Below are 22,656 nucleotides of genomic sequence, written 5' to 3'. Positions count from 1 at the left end.
TCAGGCTCGACCCACCTGATATTGACCCCCCTACCGCTAACTGGGGGGTGACCCCCCTGATGTAATGAGGCATGTTATAGGATGCAGATTTGAATGATGCATCTTTAGGTTTTGGCTTCATGTCAATATGACGAATTTGAAATGAGTTATGGAGAAAATATGATTTTTACTCGTCCCCGTTTTTTTTTTTTTTTTACATTTATTGGGCCTACAGCCTAAGCCTTGGCCTAATTTGGCCCAAAATTTAATCACGTGATTAGAATGTCTTAACCCATCATCCCCGTAATTTTAGTCAAAATCGCACCAGTAGTTTTTGCGAAAAGTTGTTAAAAGACAGCCACAGACAGACAACCGAGTGAAAACAGTACCCGTCCCCGAGCCCCTCCGGGGAGGGGAAGGGTAATAAGAAAAAGAGTGAGGAAAAAGTAAAGGAAATGGAGAGGCAAGGAATACCAATAGCAAGCAGAAATATGTAGAGACAGAATATTGGAAGATCTGGTGTAGAGAGAGAAAGGGATGGGAGAGAGGGAACGAGAACGAGAAGAGGAGAAAATGCGAAACAAAAAAAGAGAAGAAAAACTGAGGATACAGAAGAGAGATGAAGAGATGGAAGAGAGACGGAGGGAAGTGGAAACGACTTTGTGGTAAGCAAGGGAAGCGAAGGAGGGGAGAGAAAGGGAAAGGGAGGAAGAGAGGGAGGGAGTTAAGAAATGTGCAAGCACATGGAGATAATGGAGAGGTGAAAGAGAGGGAGAGAGACAGAAGAGGTGGGGAGAGAAGGGATGAGAGAAAGAGACGGAAAGAGGGGAGAAGAAGGGGGAGACGAGAGGGAGAGATATAGAGACTGGGGAGATACAGGGGAAGGAAGAAGTCTAGAGGTAGGCAAGCGGGAAGGAGAAGGGAGGGAGGAGGGAGGAAAAGGAGTGAAGGTAGGAGGAGGGGGAGATGAAGAGACGGGAGAGAGAGAGAGGAAGGGAAGACGTCTCCCGGTAAGGGAGGGAGAGGGGGAAGGGAGGGAAAGGCAGGGAGAGGTGGGGGGGTTGGAGGGAGGAGGAGACTTGTAAAATGAGGACTTGGTATCAATGGTTCTCGAATTTCACAGCCCCTCGTACGGTACCCAAATATTGTTGTCCAGAGCTACGGTAAAACAGAGGAGGGTGAACGAAAATATCTGAGATCGTGGCCCGAGAGTGAGTGCAGGCTGAGTGAAAGTAAGAGGCGCCCGAGGTCGAGGATGCGCAAGCCGATGCTCAGTTGTTTCATCATTGACCCTGGCGAGAGAGAGAGAGAGAGAGAGAGAATTGGAATTTGTTTGTTTCTAGAAGGGTGATGCGAAAAGAAAAAACAAACTGCATTTATATGAGAGAGAGAGAGAGAGAGAGAGAGAGAGAGAGAGAGAGAGAGAGAGAGAGATTCATGAAGCCTTCCCTCACAGAAAGGTCTCCGTCAAACCACAATTTCAGAGTTTTTAACAAACCATTACCCTTCAGAGTTCATTCTGACTGCTCTCTCTCTCTCTCTCTCTCTCTCAGCCAGTCAGATCTCACAAACCCATAAGAGCAGATTCTGACTGGCTATCCGCCTTACCTGTAGAGGTCTTCCTTTTCCGTGTCTCTCTCCTATCAATCTCTCCAAGTGCTTCTTCATCTCTCTCTCTCTCTCTCTCTCTCTCTCTCTCTCTCTCTCTCTCTCAGTTTTCCTTTTCTTGATTTTTTTTCTCTCTCTCTCTTTGTCTCGGTTTTCCTTTTCTTGATTTCTTTCTTCATTTTCTTTCCTCATCTTCTTTCTTATCTCCTCTAGTGTCCTCTCGACCCTTCTTTCTTCTCTCCCACACTCTCTCTCACTCTTTTAATTGTATGTATTTTTGTGGTTACTTTTATTTCCTTTCTCCACTTGTTTTCTTTTCCCATCTTCATGCATTTTTTTTTTTTTGGTATTTATTTATTTCTCATTTGCTATTCTTTTTCTTGTTTCTCTCCCACCGTGCTAGACCCCGTGACCTCCGGAATTCCTAAGGGGGCACAGGTATTCATTACGTCAGAGAGAGAGAGAGAGAGAGAGAGAGAGAGAGAGAGGACACACAGGAGATAGATAAACAGGCAGACATCGATCGATAGACAGACAGATACATAAGCACTCTGATGGATCGGAAGAAAGACAATATATAAATAACTGAATACACATATAAACATAGTTAAACAGATAGAAATGGAGGGAAAGGCAGAAACAGTGACTGACAGACAGAGGCAGAGAAACAGAGATAGAGGAAGAGACATGGAGGGACAGAGACAAAGGCAGAAAGAGAGAGAGAGAGAGATGGGCAGACATAGACAATAATATAGATGACAGAAACAGTTCTACACACACACACACACACACACACACACACACACACAGAGCCAAGGCAGTCAGAGGCGATCTTACACTTTCCTGGTCTCCAACTGGTCGACGAAGTGCCAAAGGAAGGTGACCTACAAACACACACACACACACACACACACACACACACACACACACACACACACACACACACACAGACACACACACAGACACACACACACACACACACACGAAAGAGTAAGCAACCGGATGCTGGTCGCTGATGAATCTGAGAACGTCCTGAGTCAGGCTGAGAACAAGAGGCCCCATGCAGTTCTGCTGGAGGAATAGTTCTCTCTGTAAACAGTGTAGGGGTGGCACTGGGCAACACACACAAAGGAAACCACTATCTGTGCCCTGAAAGACTGTGTGAGAAGTTAGCGAGCAACTACACTCCGCTGGTGTAACATTTAAGTTTCCAGTAAAGCATCCAGTGGGGAATACGGAGTTGTAAGGTCACCTGAAACCCTGATGGTAAAACTGTTGGCACACACACACACACACACACACACACACACACACACACACACATTTTCAGATGATGGGTCAAACTGGCTTGTCAACGGTGCACATGCGAGAAAAAAGAACATGTACAGAAAAGCAAAATGGAAATGCTGAGATAGCCGCAGTCTAGTGAAATCAGGAATACAACTGTTCTAGCAGTATGCTAGCAGTATTATCATTATTATTATTACAGCAATTACTACGACTACTACTAAGTAGTAGTAGTAATAGTAGTCGTAGCAACAGTACCGTAGTACTAGCAGTCGGATAAATTTAATGATAGTAATAGTAGTAGTAGTATATGAGAGTAGTATATGAGAGAGGGGGGTGTGAGTTGGGAGCAGGGCAGTGAAATGGCGGGGGACAGGGCGACTTGGAGGCGATTTGTTTGTGGCCACCCCAAACGGGATTGAGGCGTCTGGCAATAGATAGATAGATAGAATAGTAGTAGAAGTTGTACTAGTAGTAGTTACAGTTTGGTAGTGATTTTATTATTATTATTATTATTATTATTATTATTATCTTTCTTCTTCTTCTTCTTCTTCTTCTTCTTCTTCTTCTTCTTATTATTATTATTATTATTATTATTATTATTATTATTATTATTATTCACTCTCATCTTAAATGTCAGGACCAACTGCCTAGCCCCGGGCTCCAAAGCTCTTCATGGGGCAACGTAGGATTGGATGATGGATGGATGGATGACTTATTATTATTATTACTACTACCACTATTACTGCTACTACTATTAGTACTACTACAGCACTACTACTATTACTACTACTACAGCACTACTACTACTACTATTACTACTACTACTACTATTATTGTTTTTATTAGTAATGCCGATTAACACTGCTGTTGTCTCCTCTGGCCTGATTCATTCGAGACAGAAATAATGAAGAATTAAACAGAACGTTTCATTCATTTACGAACCTCTTATGAAAAGCAGGGGAGAGAGAGAGAGAGAGAGAGAGAGAGAGAGAGAGAGATCTAAACACAACCCCTGCCCATACACATAAGGCAAATCTCTCCCCTATATATGGCTAATGGCTACCTCGTTCGCTCACTTCATCTCTCAAGGAACGGGGATGACACGTGCCAGCCTCTTAGCCATTAGTGGTGACGCGTGGATGATGATGGTAGTTGTGGTAATTGTGGTGGTGGAGTGGGTGGTGCTAGTGCTGGTGGGGGCGGCAGGTGTGGTAGCTGCGGTGGCGAAAAGGGTGGTGGTAGCGTTAGTGGTGTCGGTGGTGGTGGAAGCGCTGGTGGTGGTGTTAGTGATGGTGGTGGTGGTGGTGGTGGTGCTAGTCGTGTGGTGAATATAGTTGTGGTAGGGATGGTTGATGGTAGTGATGTGGTGGTGAAAGAGGTAATTGTGGTTACGATAGCTGTAGTGATAATAGTGGTGCTGGAATTTTGGTAGTGGATGTAATGTTGAAGGGATGGTTAAAGTGATGGTCCTGATTGTGTTGGCAGTGGGGATGATAACGGTATGTTGGCAGTGTGTTAATGAGAAGGGTCGTTGTGGTGTGTTGGTATGGTAGATGTTTGGTGCTGGTGTGATAGTAGGTCAGGGTTGTGGTGGAGGTGACTGTGGTGGTATGTATTCCAGTAAGTGTCGTAGTGTGGTAGTGGTATGGTCAGTTGTGCTGTTGGTTGTATGGGGAAGAGAAGAACGCAGAAAGAGAAAATATGGATAAGACAAATGTAGACGAGGAGTGCAGAAGAGACAGACATAACCTGACATGTGTAATGGACATACATAAAGGTGGCAAAGGTAGAGGAGATATTAACGGTAGAGACAGGTATGTTAAAGACAGGTGTGCCATAGACAGGTGGAAAGGAGGGCAGTCACAGGAAAAACAGACACGTTTGGCAGACTTCATTAGCGACGAGCAGGTGTATCAGATGTGACTTGAGAACCACCTTGTCCACTGCCTCAGGTGACACTACCTTAATGAATCAACCCCATCCTCTCTCTCTCTCTCTCTCTCTCTCTCTCTCACACACACACACACACACACACACACACACACACACACACACACACACACACACACACACACACACAACTTTTACACACAGTATAAATCCCTTCAGACATTTTTTCATACATTCAGGCGCTCCAGTCGGATTAGGCCTGTGTAGGTTCATATCCAAGGGATGGTTGGGGTTTATTGTTCATGTAATGCCACTCAGGGATGAATGAGGCTGGTCTCTCTCATCTTAAATGTCAGGACCAACTTGCCTCGCCCCGGACTCCTACTCTTCTCATGGGGCAGCATAGTATTGGATGATGGATGGATGGAAGATGTCTGTTACAGAAAAGTTGTTGTTGATGAGTAACACCGGTCCGTCTGACAGAGGAGACCCATTAATCACAGGGAAGAGACAGCACCTGCTGGGCTTTCCTGTACAGTGATCTGATATTTCCTTGCGGAAAAGAACGCATCGCCACAGCGAGGCGCGGTGAAGAATGTGGGGGTTTGGTTCCTCGATGGGTACCGCATCTCCACCAAGTAAACAGGGGCACCATAGAAAGCATCACATTCCTCCGTCATGTTATCAAATGGGCACTACCTTGCGTTGTAAATGGTTTCCTGGGTTACGAGAAAACATAAGGCTTGCCAGTCAGTGTAAAGGCACCTCAGGTAGAAAGAAGAGTAATACTGTGCACGTAACAGGGAAGATGGGCGAAAGAGGAAGAGATGGAGGCGTACACAGAAAAAGATTGATAAAAGTGAAGGAAGAAGCAGGCAGCGCTGCATCAAGTAAGAGGATATTGGCCGCCACCACCTAGTACCAGTATCGAACGGGTAAACAGATGGAAACTGACTCACCCCTCCAGTTATAAAAGCCACATAAAATCATCCGTAAATAACCGGAGTGAAAAACACCTAACAACATGGGTCTGAAAGGTTAAGTAGGCCAAGGTTCAGTGGCAAGTGGGGGCGGATATGGTAGTGGATGCGGTAATACTTCCTCTCATTCATTACCACTTGATCATAACCAGGTCATGTTCCCTCCATGGTGCGTGTGTGTGTGTGTGTGTGTGTGTGTGTGTGTGTGTGTGTGTGTGTGTGTGTGTGTGTGTGTGTGTGTGTGTGTGTGTGTGTGTGTGTGTGTGTGTGTGTGTGTGTGTGTGTGTGTGGAGGGGGGCATGTGCAAGCTGTCCACTACAACAAAATACCGAGTTGCCACAGTAGAACAGAAATTCTCCTTAAACAAGAAACCTTAATTTTCTTACTGATCCATTGTAACTTTTGTAATGGATAAAAAGGGCAGGAGGAAAAGCAAAAAGAAAAGTTTAGCAATTATACGACGATAGGTCACTCATAACCAGAGTAAAATCGTGTGGTGGTAGGAGTGAAATATTAGTTAAGATGTACGAGTATGTTGGCGTCAGAGGGTTAGACGGCCAGAATCGTTAGGGAAGTAAAGAAACCCTGAGGCTCTTCCATTCTGTGACTTTTTTTTTTTTTACTATCTACAGACGATTGTATAAGCTTCAGAATAATGCAAATTTTATATCCATTTTTTTTTTTTTTTTTTACTTTTGACGGAACTGAGTCACTGGCACAATTGAATATTTAGTCGTGGTTGCTTGAAAATAGATGAAACTTAGTTGTGAGGTAGTAATGGGTAGCCTTGGTTACTCGTTAGATCAACCTTTCAACCTGACAACAATAATAACTATCAACTGAGCTGAAAGGGGCTGGAGATATTGGCCAGGATACAGTAAACGCATTATAGTGAAATGCTTAATAACAGTGACGTCTAATCAGTGCTAAATATAATAGTATGGAAGTAGCAACAGCAAAGTAGAAAAACGCATCATTGGAGTGAAGATACTATGCATTCCCAGTCACTTTATACGTGAACTCTGCAGACCCAAGCCGACTCTCCCTACAAGGTCAGTGAATGCTTTAATAACAAGGGTAGGCGGGTCATAAAGAGAGGGAGGCAACACCATCCCTCTCTCTCACCACTTAATTGCATGACGCGTCTAATTGGATTAAGCTTCTCTTAATTTGGTACAGGAGATAATTGGTGAGAGAGAGAGAGAGAGAGAGAGAGAGAGAGAGAGAGAGAGAGAGAGAGAGAGAGAGAAGAGGTAGATGTACTGTAGCTGAGTGGGATGGTGGTAGTTTGGGTATGGTTGTTATGATAGTGTGAATATGGTTGGAGTTGTGGTAGGGATGGTGTGGTTGTTGTGGTGGTGGGGATGGTGTGGTTGTTGTGGTGGTAGGGATGGTGTGGTTGTTGTGGTGGTAGGGATGGTGTGGTTGTTGTGGTGGTAGGGATGGTGTGGTTGTTGTGGTGGTAGGGATGGTGTGGTTGTTGTGGTGGTAGGGATGGTGTGGTTGTTGTGGTGGTAGGGATGGTGTGGTTGTTGTGGTGGTAGGGATGGTGTGGTTGTTGTGGTGGTAGGGATGGTGTGGTTGTTGTGGTGGTGGGGATGGTGTTGCTGTTGTGGTGGTAGGGATGGTGTGGTTGTTGTGGTGGGAATGGTGTGGTTGTTGTGGTGGGAATGGTGTGGTTGTTGTGGTGGTGGGGATGGTGTGGTTGTTGTGGTGGTAGGGATGGTTTGGTTGTTGTGGTGGTGGAGATGGTGTGGTTGTTGTGGTGGTGGGGATGGTGTGGTTGTTGTGGTAGGAATGGTGTGGTTGTTGTAGGGTAGTGTGATGTGGTTGTAGTGGTGATAGTATGATGTGGTTGTTGTGGTGGTAGTATGATGTGGTTGTTGTGGTGGTAGTGTGATGTGGTTGTTGTGGTGGTAGTGTGATGTGGTTGTGTGACTGTTGTGGTGGTGGTGGTGTAGGTGTGTCTCTCTCATCGCTTAATTATATGACGTGTGTAATTGGAAACGCTTCTCTTAATTTGGGACGAGAATTAATTGGTGAGAGAGTCAGGTTGGGATAATGAGTGTGGTGGTTAGGGTAAAAATGTTGTGGTGATTGTGGTGGGGATACTGTGGTTGTGGTGGTAGTGTTGATATGTTTAGGGTTGTAGTATTGCTGCATCATGACTGAAGTTGTGGTAGGAAGGTTTGGTTGTGGTGGTTGTGGTAGGGATGGCGTGGTTGTTGTGGCAGTTGTAGGAAGGTTTGGTTGTGATGATTGTGGTAGGAATGGTGTGTTCGTTTTGGTGGTTGTAGGAAGGCTTGGTTATGGTAGAGATGGTGTGGTTGTTGTGGTGGTTGTGGGAAGGTTTGGTTGTGATGGTTGTGGTAGGGATGGTGTGGTTATTATGGAGGTTGTAGGAAGGTTTGGTTATGGTAGGTATGGAGTGGTTGTGATGGTGGTGGTGTAGGTTGGGGTCGCCTCTCTCACCATTAATATAATGTTATGTGTAATTGATTTAGACTTTTCTTAATCTAGTACGTGAACTAATTGGTGAGGAACAGGTGAGAGATGCAGGTTGGTGGGGCTGGAGGTGGTATTCCAAGAGTCTTTGAAGTTTTTATGGCAACTTTTCTTTAGCCATTTATTCTGTGCATTACACCTTAGAATTCCTTTGCATGTTATCGAGACAAACAGCCTAAATTAAGCCGATATACACAACATACAAGGGTGCATCATGTAAAATAAATTGTTAGGGAAAATGAGCTACGAAGCCTCCTATGCCGAGTAGAATTTGACACTTAACTGCATGACGCGTGTAATCGGGATCCGCTTCTCTTAATTTGATACGCGAACTATTTGGTTAGGAGGGGACGTGTGAGGCGGGATGGTGTGGTTGAGTGTGGTGGTGGGAAAGGTAGTACTGTGGTGGTGGTGATATAGATGTTTTGGTGGTATACTGGGTGTGGTAGAGGTGTTGTGGTGTGGTGGTTGTGGTGGGAGTGTGTGTTGATGACTGGGCGTGTGATGTGCTGTGGATGTTGTGGTGGAGTTAGTGCAGGTTATGGGTATTTTGGTTGAGAGGTAGGTTGGTGTGGCTGATTGCTGTGATGCGAAAGTTGTGAATGTTTTGAAGGTGATGTTTCTATGGTGATTGTGGTAGGGATGTTGCGTGGGTGTTGTGGTGGCTGATTTTGTTGTGAGAGGGACAGGTTGATGAGGATGAGTCTGGTGATTGGGGAGTTGTGGTGCTGGTGAGGTCTTTCGGCAGGGATAGAGGAACTAGGAGGCATTTCTTGTCGTGGTCAGCTCGGATGAACTATTGAATTAGACGTCTGGCAGTTGGTAATTGATAACTAGGGAGATACATGGATTAACTTCAAGATAGACACATCTGTGAATCTGTCTGTCCATCTGTCTATATGTCTGTCTGTGTGTCTCTCTGTCTGTCTGTGTTTTGCCAGTCTTTCTTTCTGTCTATATATCTATATAATGAGGCAAACAAACAGACAGACAAAAACAAGGATATAAATACATCCTCAGAGAGCCTGCAATTTACTTACAAAAACACGGAAACAGGAAACTCCCTCACGTTTCAGCTAACCACCAAGCTTTTTCTTTTTTACAGTTAATACTAAAGAACCCTTAAGCATGATAAATTCCGGAAGAGAGTGGCGGCAGCGAGCTAATGACAGGGTGTGGTGTGTGGGGATTAATTTATTCTGGGACGAATTATTACAGGTGTGGAGGGAGAGGATTTATGGTGGGCGGAGGAGAACTGTGGGACGTGCAGGGGAGAGAGAGGGAAGTATACATACATATTCTTACATACATAATACATGCATGCATTCATACATTGACATATTCATACTTGCATAATGTTCATTGGAAAAGAACTCAGAATATTCGGACCGCCTTCCTGTACGAGTATTGACATCATCAGGGGAGCATGCCCGAAAGCGCTGGAGATATTTCGTGGATCCTTTTTCCCTTTGGATATGTGTGAAGCCCGTGTAACCAGGTGATTTATTCGAATATGCCCCGCGTGCTGGTGAGAGCGAGAGAGAGAGAGAGAGAGAGAGAGAGAGAGAGAGAGAGAGAGAGATATCAGATGTGAATAAATATCCACCAGTGATAGAGGAATGGCATTGGTAAGTCGTCCATATTGATGACAAGCATTATCTCCATGTCATCTTGACAGGCCCCCTACAGTGAGACAGAGGATTATCCCACGACAGGTACAATAAGGATGAAGGATTAAGCAGCCTTAGCGTCCAAAGTCACTGGATATATAGGCCCATATGTTCTGTATGTATAGGAATGTGTTTTGATAGGTACTGTAAAGATAATAAGACCCCCAAGTATCATATTTTATTAATTAAGACGCATTGTGGGTGTAAGAATGTAGATAGACTAAGAGGAGACTGATTGTTTACTTCAATGTGTCGTGTTAAAGTGAAATGTAAGCAGCTGATGTGGGATGTCTGTAAATCCGTCAGTATTCCAGTCACCTGTTAAACAAGTATCCCTCAACTCCCTCCCTACCCCCGGAAATGGGAAGGTGGGCTCCAGGGATATCGGTTAAGCTCTATCTCCGTACTATCTTGACAGCTCTTCCACTGCTACCAAGAGTTATCTCATGCTAAGTAAAGTAAAGATGTCGGACCGAACAGTCTTGGCACCCTAAATAGTTTACTATTAAGCTCACTCGAAGTGTGAATAGTTTGGTGCTAAAAAATTGCAAGCATACTGTAGACTGTTGCTGCGAAATGGTGCAGTTGCAAACATAAACAGTGATCCAGTTCAAAACAGTAGTAGAAAGGGACAATCAGGCTGTGGCAAAATTATAACGTTATTCAAATGCGTCTCGATTCCCTCAGTCACCCCAAAAAGGATGGTAGGTTGCAGGCTAACATTACCTTTTTTGGCAACTTCTCGGCACAGTCTGCTTGGTTCATTTTCTGATGAACTTGAGGCCACAACAACAAAAAACAACATTATAACAACGCTTCATAACAATAAGTGACAAGACGGTCAACAACCCAGTACTCTTTCATGGCTTGAAGTGACGGGAAGGGATGGTGACCAGTCGTAAAAGTGACTTGTAAGTCTTTTTATCACCGTCAGCCTTAGCTGAGGATTAACTATAAGATTAGGCACTTGGCTGTGGACAAAATTTCGTTTTATTTTTATTTTTTCCATAACTTGGCCGAAAATAGCCATCTCTACCACGATGCTGAGTAAAAGCAAATAACACAAGAATATAATGCCAGCCATGAAGAAGTGCTATGAAAAGGATGTAGAGCAGCTGCATTCTCCGTGTCTGCCACTACGCTAAGTAAAATAAATTGCAAGACAAAACTCAAGACCAAGTTAAGGTGAAAAGGGTACAGAAACTTAGATAATGGAATTAAATTAGAAGGCGTCGTTATAATTCACACCGATCTGTTTCTTTCACCCGAAGAATTTCTGACTCACTTCATACGATAATCAAAAGTGCACATTCCATGAGCATATTTTAGGTTTTCAAGAATTGGCATTTTCCTGCATATTCCTCCAATCTCACAGATGTTCTTTACTTGGTATTGTATGTGGCAGAAATAGATAAATAGACAGATAGATGAGTAGATTGACTGAAAGATAGATACATAGATAGCAAGATAGATGGATGAATTGATAGATACATAGACAGAACAGACTGTGAGAGAGAGAGAGAGAGAGAGAGAGAGAGAGAGAGAGAGAGAGAGAGATGGTCTGACTGGCAGGGTACCCACAACACATCAGCATTCAGTGCCTCTTATACAACGACCAAGGCCTGGAGCAAGGCATAAGGATCTTCTTGTACAGCATTTGAAACTAGGCTGTATGTGTGTGTGTGTCTGTGTGTGGGTGTGTGGGTGGGTGCACGCTAGGTCAGGGTGTGCAAATGAAATGAGAATACCGTATGTTTAATCATCTTTATTGTTTCAGATGCTCTCTCTCTCTCTCTCTCTCTCTCTCTCTCTCTCTCTCTCTCTCTCTCTCTCTCTCTCTCTCACACACACACACACACACACACACACACACACACTCTCTCTCTCTCTCTCTCTCTCTCTCTCTCATACAAAGACAGACACAGCGCCGGGAACACTGACACAAGGATATACACACACACATGCACGCAAACGCACGCAAACGCATGAGGTCAGGGTGTGGGAGACCTTCACGCACTCACTCACTTGCACAAAAACTTGCACCCGCCATCTCCTTAGCAACGGTGTGTGTGTGTGTGTGTGTGTGTGTGTGTGTGTGTGTGTGTGTGTGTGTGTGCTATTGTTTTGAGTTTGTTAGTTTTTACAGAGAGAGAGAGAGAGAGAGAGAGAGAGAGAGAGAGAGAGAGAGAGAGAGACTGCGCCTGTCTAGTTTTGATTTAGTGTGAGTGTGTGTGTGTGTGTGTGTGTGTGTGTGTGTGTGTGTGTGTGTGTGTGTGTGTGTGAATAGGCCGTCAGACTGAATGGCAACTGCAATTTAAATTGAAGGAAAAATCAGTAGGTAGGTAGGTAGATAGACGGGCAATTAGTTAGGTAGGAAAGTAGGTGGGCATGCAAGCTGGTTGATAGGTACACAGTTAGTTGGTAGGTAGGCAAGTAGGTAGGAAGGAAAGTAGGTATGAATGTTGATAATCTGGTAGGTAGGTGGGTAGGTAGGTAGGTAGGAAGGTTGATATCCAGGTAGGTAGTTAGGTAGGCAAGATGGTAGGTAGACAAGTAGGCTGATATGCTAGAGAGACTTAACAAGTAGATGAGAGATAAGTAGTTAGATAGGAAAGTTATTAGACAGCCAGATAAGCAGGTTGAGTAGGCTGGCGGGTAGGAAAGTTGGCAGGTAAGCAGGTAGGGGGGCAGGTACATCAAGAGGCTATTAGGCAAGTGGATAGGTAGGTATGTAGGGTGGTAGGTAGGCAAGAAGGTAAGATGTAAATTGGTAGGCTGCTGAACATTAAGTAGAGGAAAGTGGACCTTGAAACAGTTAGGTCAGTAAATATATGGAGGTAGATCTGGAATCTGGATTGCAGGGGCTTGAATGGTGAGTGAGTGAGAGTGTGACCCATTTCACAGAACATTATGCTAATTAATTTTCCTCTATTGTTTTTCTCTTTTCTTGGGAATTCTGGGCCGTACCTCATCCCATTCTTGTTTGGGGAAATGAGGTCATTAATGAAGATATAATTTAGAAGATAGTAAGCAGAAGAGAATACAGAGGTGAATGTCTTTCTTATATAATTTTTACCACCTCCAGACAATTTTATTTAGCATAGGATTGACTTTTTAAACTTAAGGAGCTACAAATGCGTACATGAAACCAAGAAACTCGTATTGACGCATGTTATATAGATGAAAAACTGGAACTAATACAAAATTGTACAAAAAGAAACAGAAGCCAAGGACCACAGATATACAGGCAGACACGACGGAAACAGCGTAAGAAGCGCCATTAAGCTTCTTATGGTTGTCCAAAGCAGTATTTTATTCCAGTAAAACAAGACGATCATATTATATCTGGAAGCAAACTATAGCGCCTGAGGGTGTTAACAGTGTCACTTTTAATATTTTCGTCTTGGAGATAATTCTGTTTAGAAGAGAGGAGACAAGAGAGGGAAAAAATAGTGACTACAAAGGTAACGGTGAGAGAGAGAGAGAGAGAGAGAGAGAGAGAGAGAGAGAGAGAGAGAGAGAGAGAGAGAGAGAGAGAGAGAGAGAGAGAGAGAGAGAGAGAGAGAGAGAGAGATGCAAGTTATCTAGAGATAGATGATTTTCTTCAGTTAAGTCACAGAAGCAAGGGAGTATCAATGAATGAAATAAAGGTGGATAAATAAACAAAGATACACTAATGCAGATATAGAAAGATAATCAGAAAATCCATATTCGTCCACTCTGACAAAGCGGATGTAGAGTATGGGTAAACCTGAATCAAGGAAAAGAAATAGGAACTGTTACGAATAAGGTAGCGTACCCTTGACCCTCCTGCCAACCCACTCCTCGCACACCAATAATAGTGCACAAGGCAAATCAGAAGGAAAAATATTGACATTACTATTATATATATGTAAATAGGTCTCCGATATAGGTTATATATTAATTTTGATGTGGCTTTTTTTTTTTTTTTTTTTTTTGCCATGGAATGTGGAGATATGCTATAGAGTTTTGTAAATAACTGAAAGTTGGTAGGAATAATGTATTTATGCGTTTATTTACTTATTATTGTTATTATTATTATTATTTTTCCTTTATTATTATTATTAATATTATTATTATTATTATTATTATTATTATTATTATTATTGTTAATATTATTATTATTATTATTATTATTATTATTATTATTATTATTAAATACATTACAACTATTTTTATTATTATTTCTATTGTGATAGGAAGCGTTATGAGGAACACACTGAGGTGGTTTGGCCATGTGGAGAGGATGGAGGGTGAAAGACTGACGAAGAGAGTGTATGTGAGTGAGGTGGAGGGGGGAAGAGGGAGGGGGAGGCCGAGGATGAGATGGAAGGATGGGGTGGAGAGGTATATGAGAGAGGGGGGTGTGAGTTGGGAACAGGGCAGTGAAATGGCGGGGGACAGGGCGACTTGGAGGCGATTTGTTTGTGGCCACCCCAAACGGGATTGAGGCGTCTGGCAATAGATAGATAGATAGATTGGGCGCATGAATGTTACGGATTTTCAAGAAATGATTGACAGAAATGGAAGTCGATAATTTTCCTTTTTATTCTTTCATTCTTTAAGGTGTGTGAAAGTACACTGTTTTTTTTAGAAATTACTGTGATGTAAGCATGGAGAAAGGGTATGCATAGTGACTGATTCAGGAAACTGCTACTAGAAGTCCATTCATATCTTGCGTTCAGTCATTCTTGTTAAATTTTTATATATTCAACATTGCTCATTTTGTTTTAACCTCTCCGGTAAAGGGTACGTCTGTTTACAGTATATTTTTGCCATTGCTAGTCGATTTATTTCAGTCTGAGGCCACTATACTCATTTCACCTTAACTTGGCTCAGATTACCGTTCGTATGCAGCTTATTGGACGTGGCTAATAAAAAAAAAATAGGGATGTACGTTCTTTCCATAGCACTTCTTCATGACTAGCATCATGTTCTGGGGTTAATTTTTTATGCTCAGTATTCAAGAGGATGAGTTGGTAACTTTAAGCCAAGTTAGGGTAAAATGAGTGTAACACCTCTTTCTTCCCAGTTTATTTACAGAGAGAGACACACTGACAAATAAGGAAGTGAAGGAGCGTTGTGGTGTGGACGTGGATGTGATAGTAAGCGTTAGGAGAAATACACAGAGGTGGTTTGGCAGAGTGGAGAAGATGGAGAGTGAGAGACTAACGAGGAGAGTGTATGCGAGTGAGATGGAGGGGGGGGGGAGAGCGGGGGAGACCAAAGATAATATGGAGGGATGGAGTAGAGAGGGGTATGAGAAAGGGAAGTGTGAGTTGGGGGGAGGGCAGCGTAATGGCAGGAGACAGGGCGACATGGAGGCTATTTCTTTGTGGCCACCCCTAACAGGATTAAGGCGTCTGGCTATAGATAGGTAGATAGACAGACGGACATCTAATTATGAGTATCTTTTATGTTAATTAAATTGTCTCTGCCCAGGTAAAATGCAAAAACAGCATACAAGAATATATAGGGTAACTCACCTGGGGGCATCATACTGTTTTACGGGGACGGCTCAGTTGGCTGATGTAGGCGTGGGTGTGAGAGTGTGAGTAGGACATGAATAAAATGATATAGGATAAACCCTGATAACAGTGAGTGAACCGTCCCCACAACACACGAGAGTTCAGCGTTATAAATAGAGCACCCAGTATCAATGCACCAGATACAGAAATAACATGGTAAGAAATGGGTACTTGGGAGCCTTCATAGCCAGAGACAACGACCCAGGGAGTCAACGCTGTATGTCCCAAAGTTACTTAACTTCAAATGTGTATATATCACATTTTACTCTGCTTCTTGGTCTGGGATTCGTGGTTCTAAAAAATTAAAGATGTACAAATGTTTGGTTGCGTAGCTATGCAGTTTTATATCTGCCTCTGTCTGTCTGTCAGTGTGTGTGTTTCTCTCTCTCTTTCTCTCTCTCTCTCTCTCTCTCTCTCAAGTTTCATTTTCCTGATATTCCAATGTTGCATATTGTACTGTTTGCCTGAACTAACCTTTTTTCTGGATCACCTTTATTTATTTTTTTCCTAACATACCCTAATGATTAAGTTAGTGAGTTGGAGCAAGGAATCCGGGGTCAAAAACGATATGTGAATGATTGTATGGACCATTTTACCTAAACTCCCCTTAATCATATACTCAATCTATCCTCATCCACACTGTTACTATCTTTACACATGCACCTACACACCCTTACCATTTACACCAATGCTACTCTCACCACACTATATCACAGTACATCACAACTACCTCACCACACCCCCACCAAAAACATTTAACTTCCTACACTACCAAACCCTCATTCTCTTCACATCACCTTTACACAGCCCTTCCCCTCGCACCCACACCCTAACCCAACCACCCATCCGCCCCCCTCCACTCATATCCTCCTTCCCAACCAGCCACCGGCACACCCACACCCTAACCCCTATCCACCCACCTACACACTCACATCCTAACCCTCCCACCTACACACCCACACCCTAACCTACCCACCTTCACACTTACTCAGCCACCCATCTACACACCCACATCCTAAGCTACCCACCCATCTACCTACCCACCTTCACATCTAACCACCCACCCACCTACAACCTGGTCTAACTACCTTCACATCTACCCACCCATCCACCTACACCCCGACCCTCCCACCCACCCATTTACACATTTGCACCCTAACCTGCCTATCTACCCATCCATCCTCCCACCCATGCCCTAACCCTCCCACCCACCAACCCATCTACACATCCACACCCTACCCTACCCACTCACCCACTTAAGGTCACCGTTCCACACGACCTTGCTCCATTATACTCGTGGTGGAAATGGCTGGGTGGTGCTGGGTGATGGATGTGTGTTTGGAGGGGGAGGGGGTGGCTGTGGGCATATATGGTTATGGGGGAAGGAGTAGGGGTAGACGGAGTTTGCAGGGAGGGGTGGGAGAAGGTAGATGTATGGGAGATACGTGTGTTGAGAGAGGAGTTTGTGGTAATTTCGTTACTTTACAAAAATTTCCATAGCGTAAATAGCATATGATATGTATAATAATTTGTAATATATTTCTTTTAAGAAACTTATAACTTGCTAACTGGGAAGAGTGAAAGAGGTTAGATAAGTGGGAAAGGTGGGGGTTAAGATGGATGGAAGAAAGAGTAAATGGTTGACAGAAGAAAGAGTTTGGGAGATGGAGATGGGTGAGAGAGAAAAAAATCGGAGTGAGAGGTGGGTGAATGGGCGATGAAAAAATGAATATGGAAGTAAAACGAAGTTATGTGTGTGGTTGTAGAATCAGTAGAGAGGTGGCCTGCAGTCCTACCGGACCCAGATTCAAATCCCCGCTGGGGCAGGGAACAGTATAAGGATTTGAATTTCCTGGATTCAGACTTTACTGATCTACCAGAATCCCCGCCTACATGTCGTACAAATACCCCCGCTAACACCAATACACCAGTCCTGTATGAGACAGCCCTAGCATGTATTCAATATGGACGGTGGATGTTAGCGAAGTGGTGACATGTAGAGGTGTATGGTATGTAGGAGGACTACTGGGCCTTGATAGCAGCCTGTGAAGCCTATGCCCAGAGTCAGACACAAAAAAAAAAAATGACTGGGAGGAATGAGTAAATGGAAAAGAGAAAAGAGAATGTGTGAGAGGTAGAAATGCATGAGAGGAAGAAGAATAAGGAAGAAGTAAATGAGGTTAGATACTGTATACTGGAGAAGGTAGGGGAAGCTTGTAGAGTGAAAAGAAAAAGGATGGATGGATGCTAGAAGTGTGGTGTGGAAACAGGTGTGGGCAGGTAGGAGTAAGTAGGTAGGAGAAGAGAGAGTGCAAGATTGAAAGAGGGTGACGGAAAAAAGTGAGAATGAAATAGAAGTTGGAGATGATGGTGGACAGCTGGAAGGAAGAGGAATGTGTAAAAAGTAAAAATAGGTTTGATCTGTGTGTGGCAAGAGGGAGGAGGTTAGAGAAACTTGTAGGTTTAGGTGAATGAGGTTAGATGAAGGTGGAGGAGTGACAGATGGGTGGGAGGTAGGAGTAAATGAGTGAGAGAAAAGGGAAAATGTGAAATGGAGATGAATGAAAGGGAAGGAAAAAGAATTACATGAAGTAAAAGTGTCAGAGAGGTGTGGATGGATGGGAAAGAGATAAAAGTGAACAGGTGTGTACGAGGTGAGAAGACGATACTGTTCTATTTTCTCTTTAGCGTGACCTAAAATTTCTGTCTTTCCATCTTGAATGCTCAGTTGTAGCAGTTGATTACCACTAATATAAAACATCACGTTGAAGTGCTATGGAAAGAAGGTAGAGGCGTAACAGTATCATTTTCTGCCACTGTGGTACGGGAAACAAGCCGGAAAAGGAAGGAAAGCTGGATCATGTTAAGCGTAAGGAGCTTTAGAAACTTATAGAGTTGGGACGATAGAGGCTAGATTGGTGGGAGAGGTGGGGGTGATGCTGGGAATTGGGAGTAAATGAGTCAGACAAGAAAGAAAGCGATGATAATTCCTATATAACCATTACTGATAGGGAGGCGGTATGGTGTGTCTTCTGTTTACCCTCAGTACAACCAAGCACTAACGCCTCACGCACACCACTTACTAACACCATAACAGAATATCACAGTGTGAAAATAGAGTCGTTGATTCTCATATAAACACTAAAGGTAGGATGGGAGTATAGTGAGGTGAGTGTCTCCGGAGGACTCTCAATATGACCTAACACTGTAATACTACGAACACCACATATTATCACTATACCAGAACATCATATTTGGAAAACAATGTCCCTAACTCCAGCATAACCACTAGAGGTAGGGAGGTGGTATGGTAAGGTTAGGGTCTCCTACCTTCCTTTTAAAAAACGTAAATAACACTTAACGACCATCACGCACTAGCACCATAGTAGAACACCATATTTTTAAAACAGTGTCCTGAATTCCATTGTACCCACTGTACGTATGGAGATGGTATGGTGAGGCTGATGCTTTAGTAGGACCCTCAGAACAGCCAAGCACCAACGTCGCACGTCCACTACACACAACCACCATACAAGAAGACTATATTTTAAAAATGGTGCCCTTAAATGTCATATAAGCATCATAGGTAGGGGTGTGGTGTACTGCGGCTCATATCTTTCACTGACCCTCAATACAACCAAAAACTTAAACCTCACGCATACCAAATACTATCACCATATCTGAACACCACTTTATGAATTCAGTGTTCATAATTCCCTTATAAATACAGTAGGTAGAGATATTGTATGGTAATTCTAGTATCTCTTCCTCACCCTCAATAAAACCTGGTACAAACATCTGACAGCATCACATACTAACACCATACCAGAACATCATATAATCTCCAGTTATGGCCTCAATTCCCGTGTAGCCACAATAGTTAGGGTAGTAGTATGGTGATGTGAGGTTCTCCTGCGGACTCACAGTATGATTCAACACTAGCGTCTCACTTACACCAAATACTAACACTATAACAAAACACCATAGATCGAAACTAGTGACATTAATTACCTTATGATCACTGCATATACAGAGGTGGTATGAGGGTGATGGTGTGTCCTACGAGCCTTCAGTACAACCAACTTTAACATCTCACCTACACCACACACTACAATGGTTGATAGGCCGGAAAATATGTTAAAAAAAAAAAAAAAAAAAAAAACACACTAACACCATACCAGAACACCATAATTTGAAAACAGTGCTCTTGTTTCCCATATAAGCACTATATGATGTTATAACAACAACAAAAACTACAGTAATAATAATAATAATAATAATAATAATAATAATAATAATAATAACAATAATAAAAATAATAATAATAATAATAATAATAAAAATAATAATAATAATAATAATAATCATCATCATCATCCACAGGTGCTGCGGGAATGGCTTATCCCCTTCGCAACAAATCGCCTGGTGGTGGCGAGAATTAAACCACATCCATCGACAGCCACACACCGTAATACCAGAGGGGGTGGCCACCAACAAAATGCCTCCATGTCACTCCGTCCTCCGCCATCAGACTGCCCTTACTTTAACTCACACTTCCTTTATATACCTCTCCATCCTAATTCCTTCACTTTATCCTCGGTCTTCGCCTCTCCCTTTCCCCCTTCTTCTCATATACATCCCCCTAGTCACTCTCTCATTTTCCTATCTCTTCATATGGCAAAATTGACTTTAACACTTTCCAGCACGACCACTTCAACACAACAATGTTACCGAATTTCCCCATTTGATTGTCTTTTTCCCCACGTTAACTCCACGTGCTTCTCTCACATAACTCAGTTCCATTCCTCTCAATCGTGCCCTAAGTCTTTCCAACAGGGTTCATGCTTCACTTCCATACGTAGAGTAGGGATCACAGTACTGTCATCCAGAGGCTTTTGTACTTCCATGCTCACTTGTTTATTCCTTATCTCTGTCTTCAGTGTACCTTCAACCTCCCATTCCTGCTGTACCTTTTCTTGCACTTGATCCTCTAAATTCTCTTCATTGCACATCACACTACCTAAATATTTGAAGGCCCTCACGTAGTCCATGACCATCAATCTTCACTTCTCAGAAACCACAATTTTATTCTTGGCTCCATTAACTTTCAGATACCGTTTCTTACACTTCCAGACTCATTCATCAAGCACACACCTCAAACTCATCTTCCCTTAATGGAATGATATCAAGAAACAGCTGTATAGTCAATTTCCACATCTTGTCCTTGCTCTCTCCCATTAGAAAAAAAAAAAAAAACATTCCCTGCACTACTTTATAGGCTAATTATTTTACAGCACCAGCAAAAAAATAAAAATAAATAAAATTAAATTAAATTAAATGACTCCCGAGGTTGTTTCTCAGACGCATTGCCATCCTCGCACCTTCATAGACACTCCCAGTGAACAAAAATAATTTCCCTTCTACTCCCTATATTCGCACCATCTTCCACATTCTTCTGTCTGCTCTGTCATATGCTTTCTCCACACACACACACAGACACACACAGACACACACACACACACACACACACACACACACACACACATTGTCGTCATCCTACTCATCCTTATCACCATCAACACATCCTCATCCTCATCCTTAACAAATACACTCACCACACACAGCATCCCACTTTCATCACCAGTCTCATGCATAGGCCTACATTAATATAGCTTTATTGAGACTATTTCATAGTCGCCAAAAAAAAAAAAGAAAAAAGAAAGAAAGAATAAGAAAAAACTTCAAAATGTGCAGTGCAAGAACATTTTTTGTTTGGGTTCCAGTGGCACTAATGACGCTGCTCACAGTCTGGCTGCACTGGTGGGCCGAGGCCTTGAGGAGGGAGGCCACCTTGCGCTTCTAGGGGGCGGGCTTCCTCTCGCGGTTGCTGGGGAGGTAGGCGGCCTGGGAGATCTGCCCCACGCCCTCCTACTTCCCGCACGAGCAGGTTAGGCACGTGTCGTGCCTTCTAATGATGGAGAAAAGACCTGGAGCAGCAAAACGCGTCTGTTGGGTGTTGCTGATCCTACACATCGTGACGGTGTTGTGGCACTTGTATCTACTCTATGTTTGGTGGAAGCATTGGGGCTAGCACCCTCCTGACCAGGGATGCCCCTCTGACAGGGGGAACCCCTCTGAGGGAGGAAAAGCCCCTAACGGAGGGAACGCCCCTAAAAAGAGTACCTCTAGCGGGTGGAAACGTATGTATGTCTGAAGGGGGGAACACCAGAGACGGGGTGGAACGTGTACCTCTGATGAGGGGGAACACTTATGACTCGAGCAACAACACCTCATGGACACAAACACCGTGCAAAGTGCTGAGAAAACGACCCCACCCATTCCCCTGATGGGGTTATGACGGAGGAGTCAACCTACATGGCATCATCTAGTGTCACTCGACCTAAACTCTTCTTCCGGTTGACTTCGAACTGGGTCGACCTGGGCTTTGAGGATTCAGTTCCTGTGGATACTCTCTCTCAGGGTTCAGCTCCTTGGAATTCTTTCGATATAGATAGATAAAGGCACAGATATAGATAATAATATAGATGCAATAATTACATATTATACATTATGCAGCACAGCGTTATATAGTTATTTTATATCACAACACGTGTAGAGTTAGCCCGTGGCAGCCTATAACGACTGTCCTACTGGAGGCGTTGCGTCTGTCGACAAGTTACCGACGATCTTGCCGACGGGACGCGTCAGTGCATCAAACATACAAATCTATAGGAAACCTAACGATCCAACCTAACTCAAAGTCACTTTTCCCCCCACATGACACCACAACAGAAATACAATCAGTTAAAATACACACTGGTAACAAATCACACATAACAATCGCTAACACATACATTCCCCACCAATCGTCCCCCACAGTACCACACAATTACTCTCCACAGATACGCCACATCACTAATATACCCAACAACATCCTGGGTGGTGATTTCAACGCCAAGTCGTCGGCCTGGCATGTCAACAACCCTGACACAGACAGAGGGCTGGTACTACAATCCCAGACAGATCATCTTTTCATACTGAACAATCTAGACCAACATACTCATATCCAACACCAAGCCCTCTTCCTCCCATCATCTCCAGACATCACCTTCTGCTCCCCACACGTCGCCCCCACTACATCATGGAGAGTGGTCAAAACCCTAGGTTCTGATCACCTCCCAGTCA

At 43.4% G+C, this 22,656-nt stretch overlaps 1 protein-coding gene across 1 annotated transcript in view; it reads right to left on the bottom strand.

Annotated features, from left to right (window-relative positions):
* LOC145402657 (uncharacterized) overlaps window positions 1-20,522 on the bottom strand; it is a 272,624-nt gene extending 252,102 nt beyond the window's left edge. Inside the window, exons 1-2 of the mRNA XM_080274642.1 lie at window positions 20,417-20,522; window positions 19,287-19,439 (exon numbers count right to left, since the gene is read on the bottom strand). Coding sequence (XP_080130768.1) covers window positions 19,287-19,439; window positions 20,417-20,522 — 259 coding nt within the window. The remainder of the gene's footprint in view (window positions 1-19,286; window positions 19,440-20,416) is intronic.
* Window positions 20,523-22,656: the final 2,134 nt, after the last annotated feature.

Source organism: Coenobita brevimanus, chromosome 58 (genome assembly GCF_032717465.1).
Source record: "Coenobita brevimanus isolate Jiangsu-jjx chromosome 58, ASM3271746v2, whole genome shotgun sequence".
In the NCBI taxonomy this organism is placed as follows: domain Eukaryota; kingdom Metazoa; phylum Arthropoda; class Malacostraca; order Decapoda; family Coenobitidae; genus Coenobita; species Coenobita brevimanus.
Note: the sequence above shows the minus strand (reverse complement) of the source record. Positions and strands in the feature narration are given on the sequence as shown.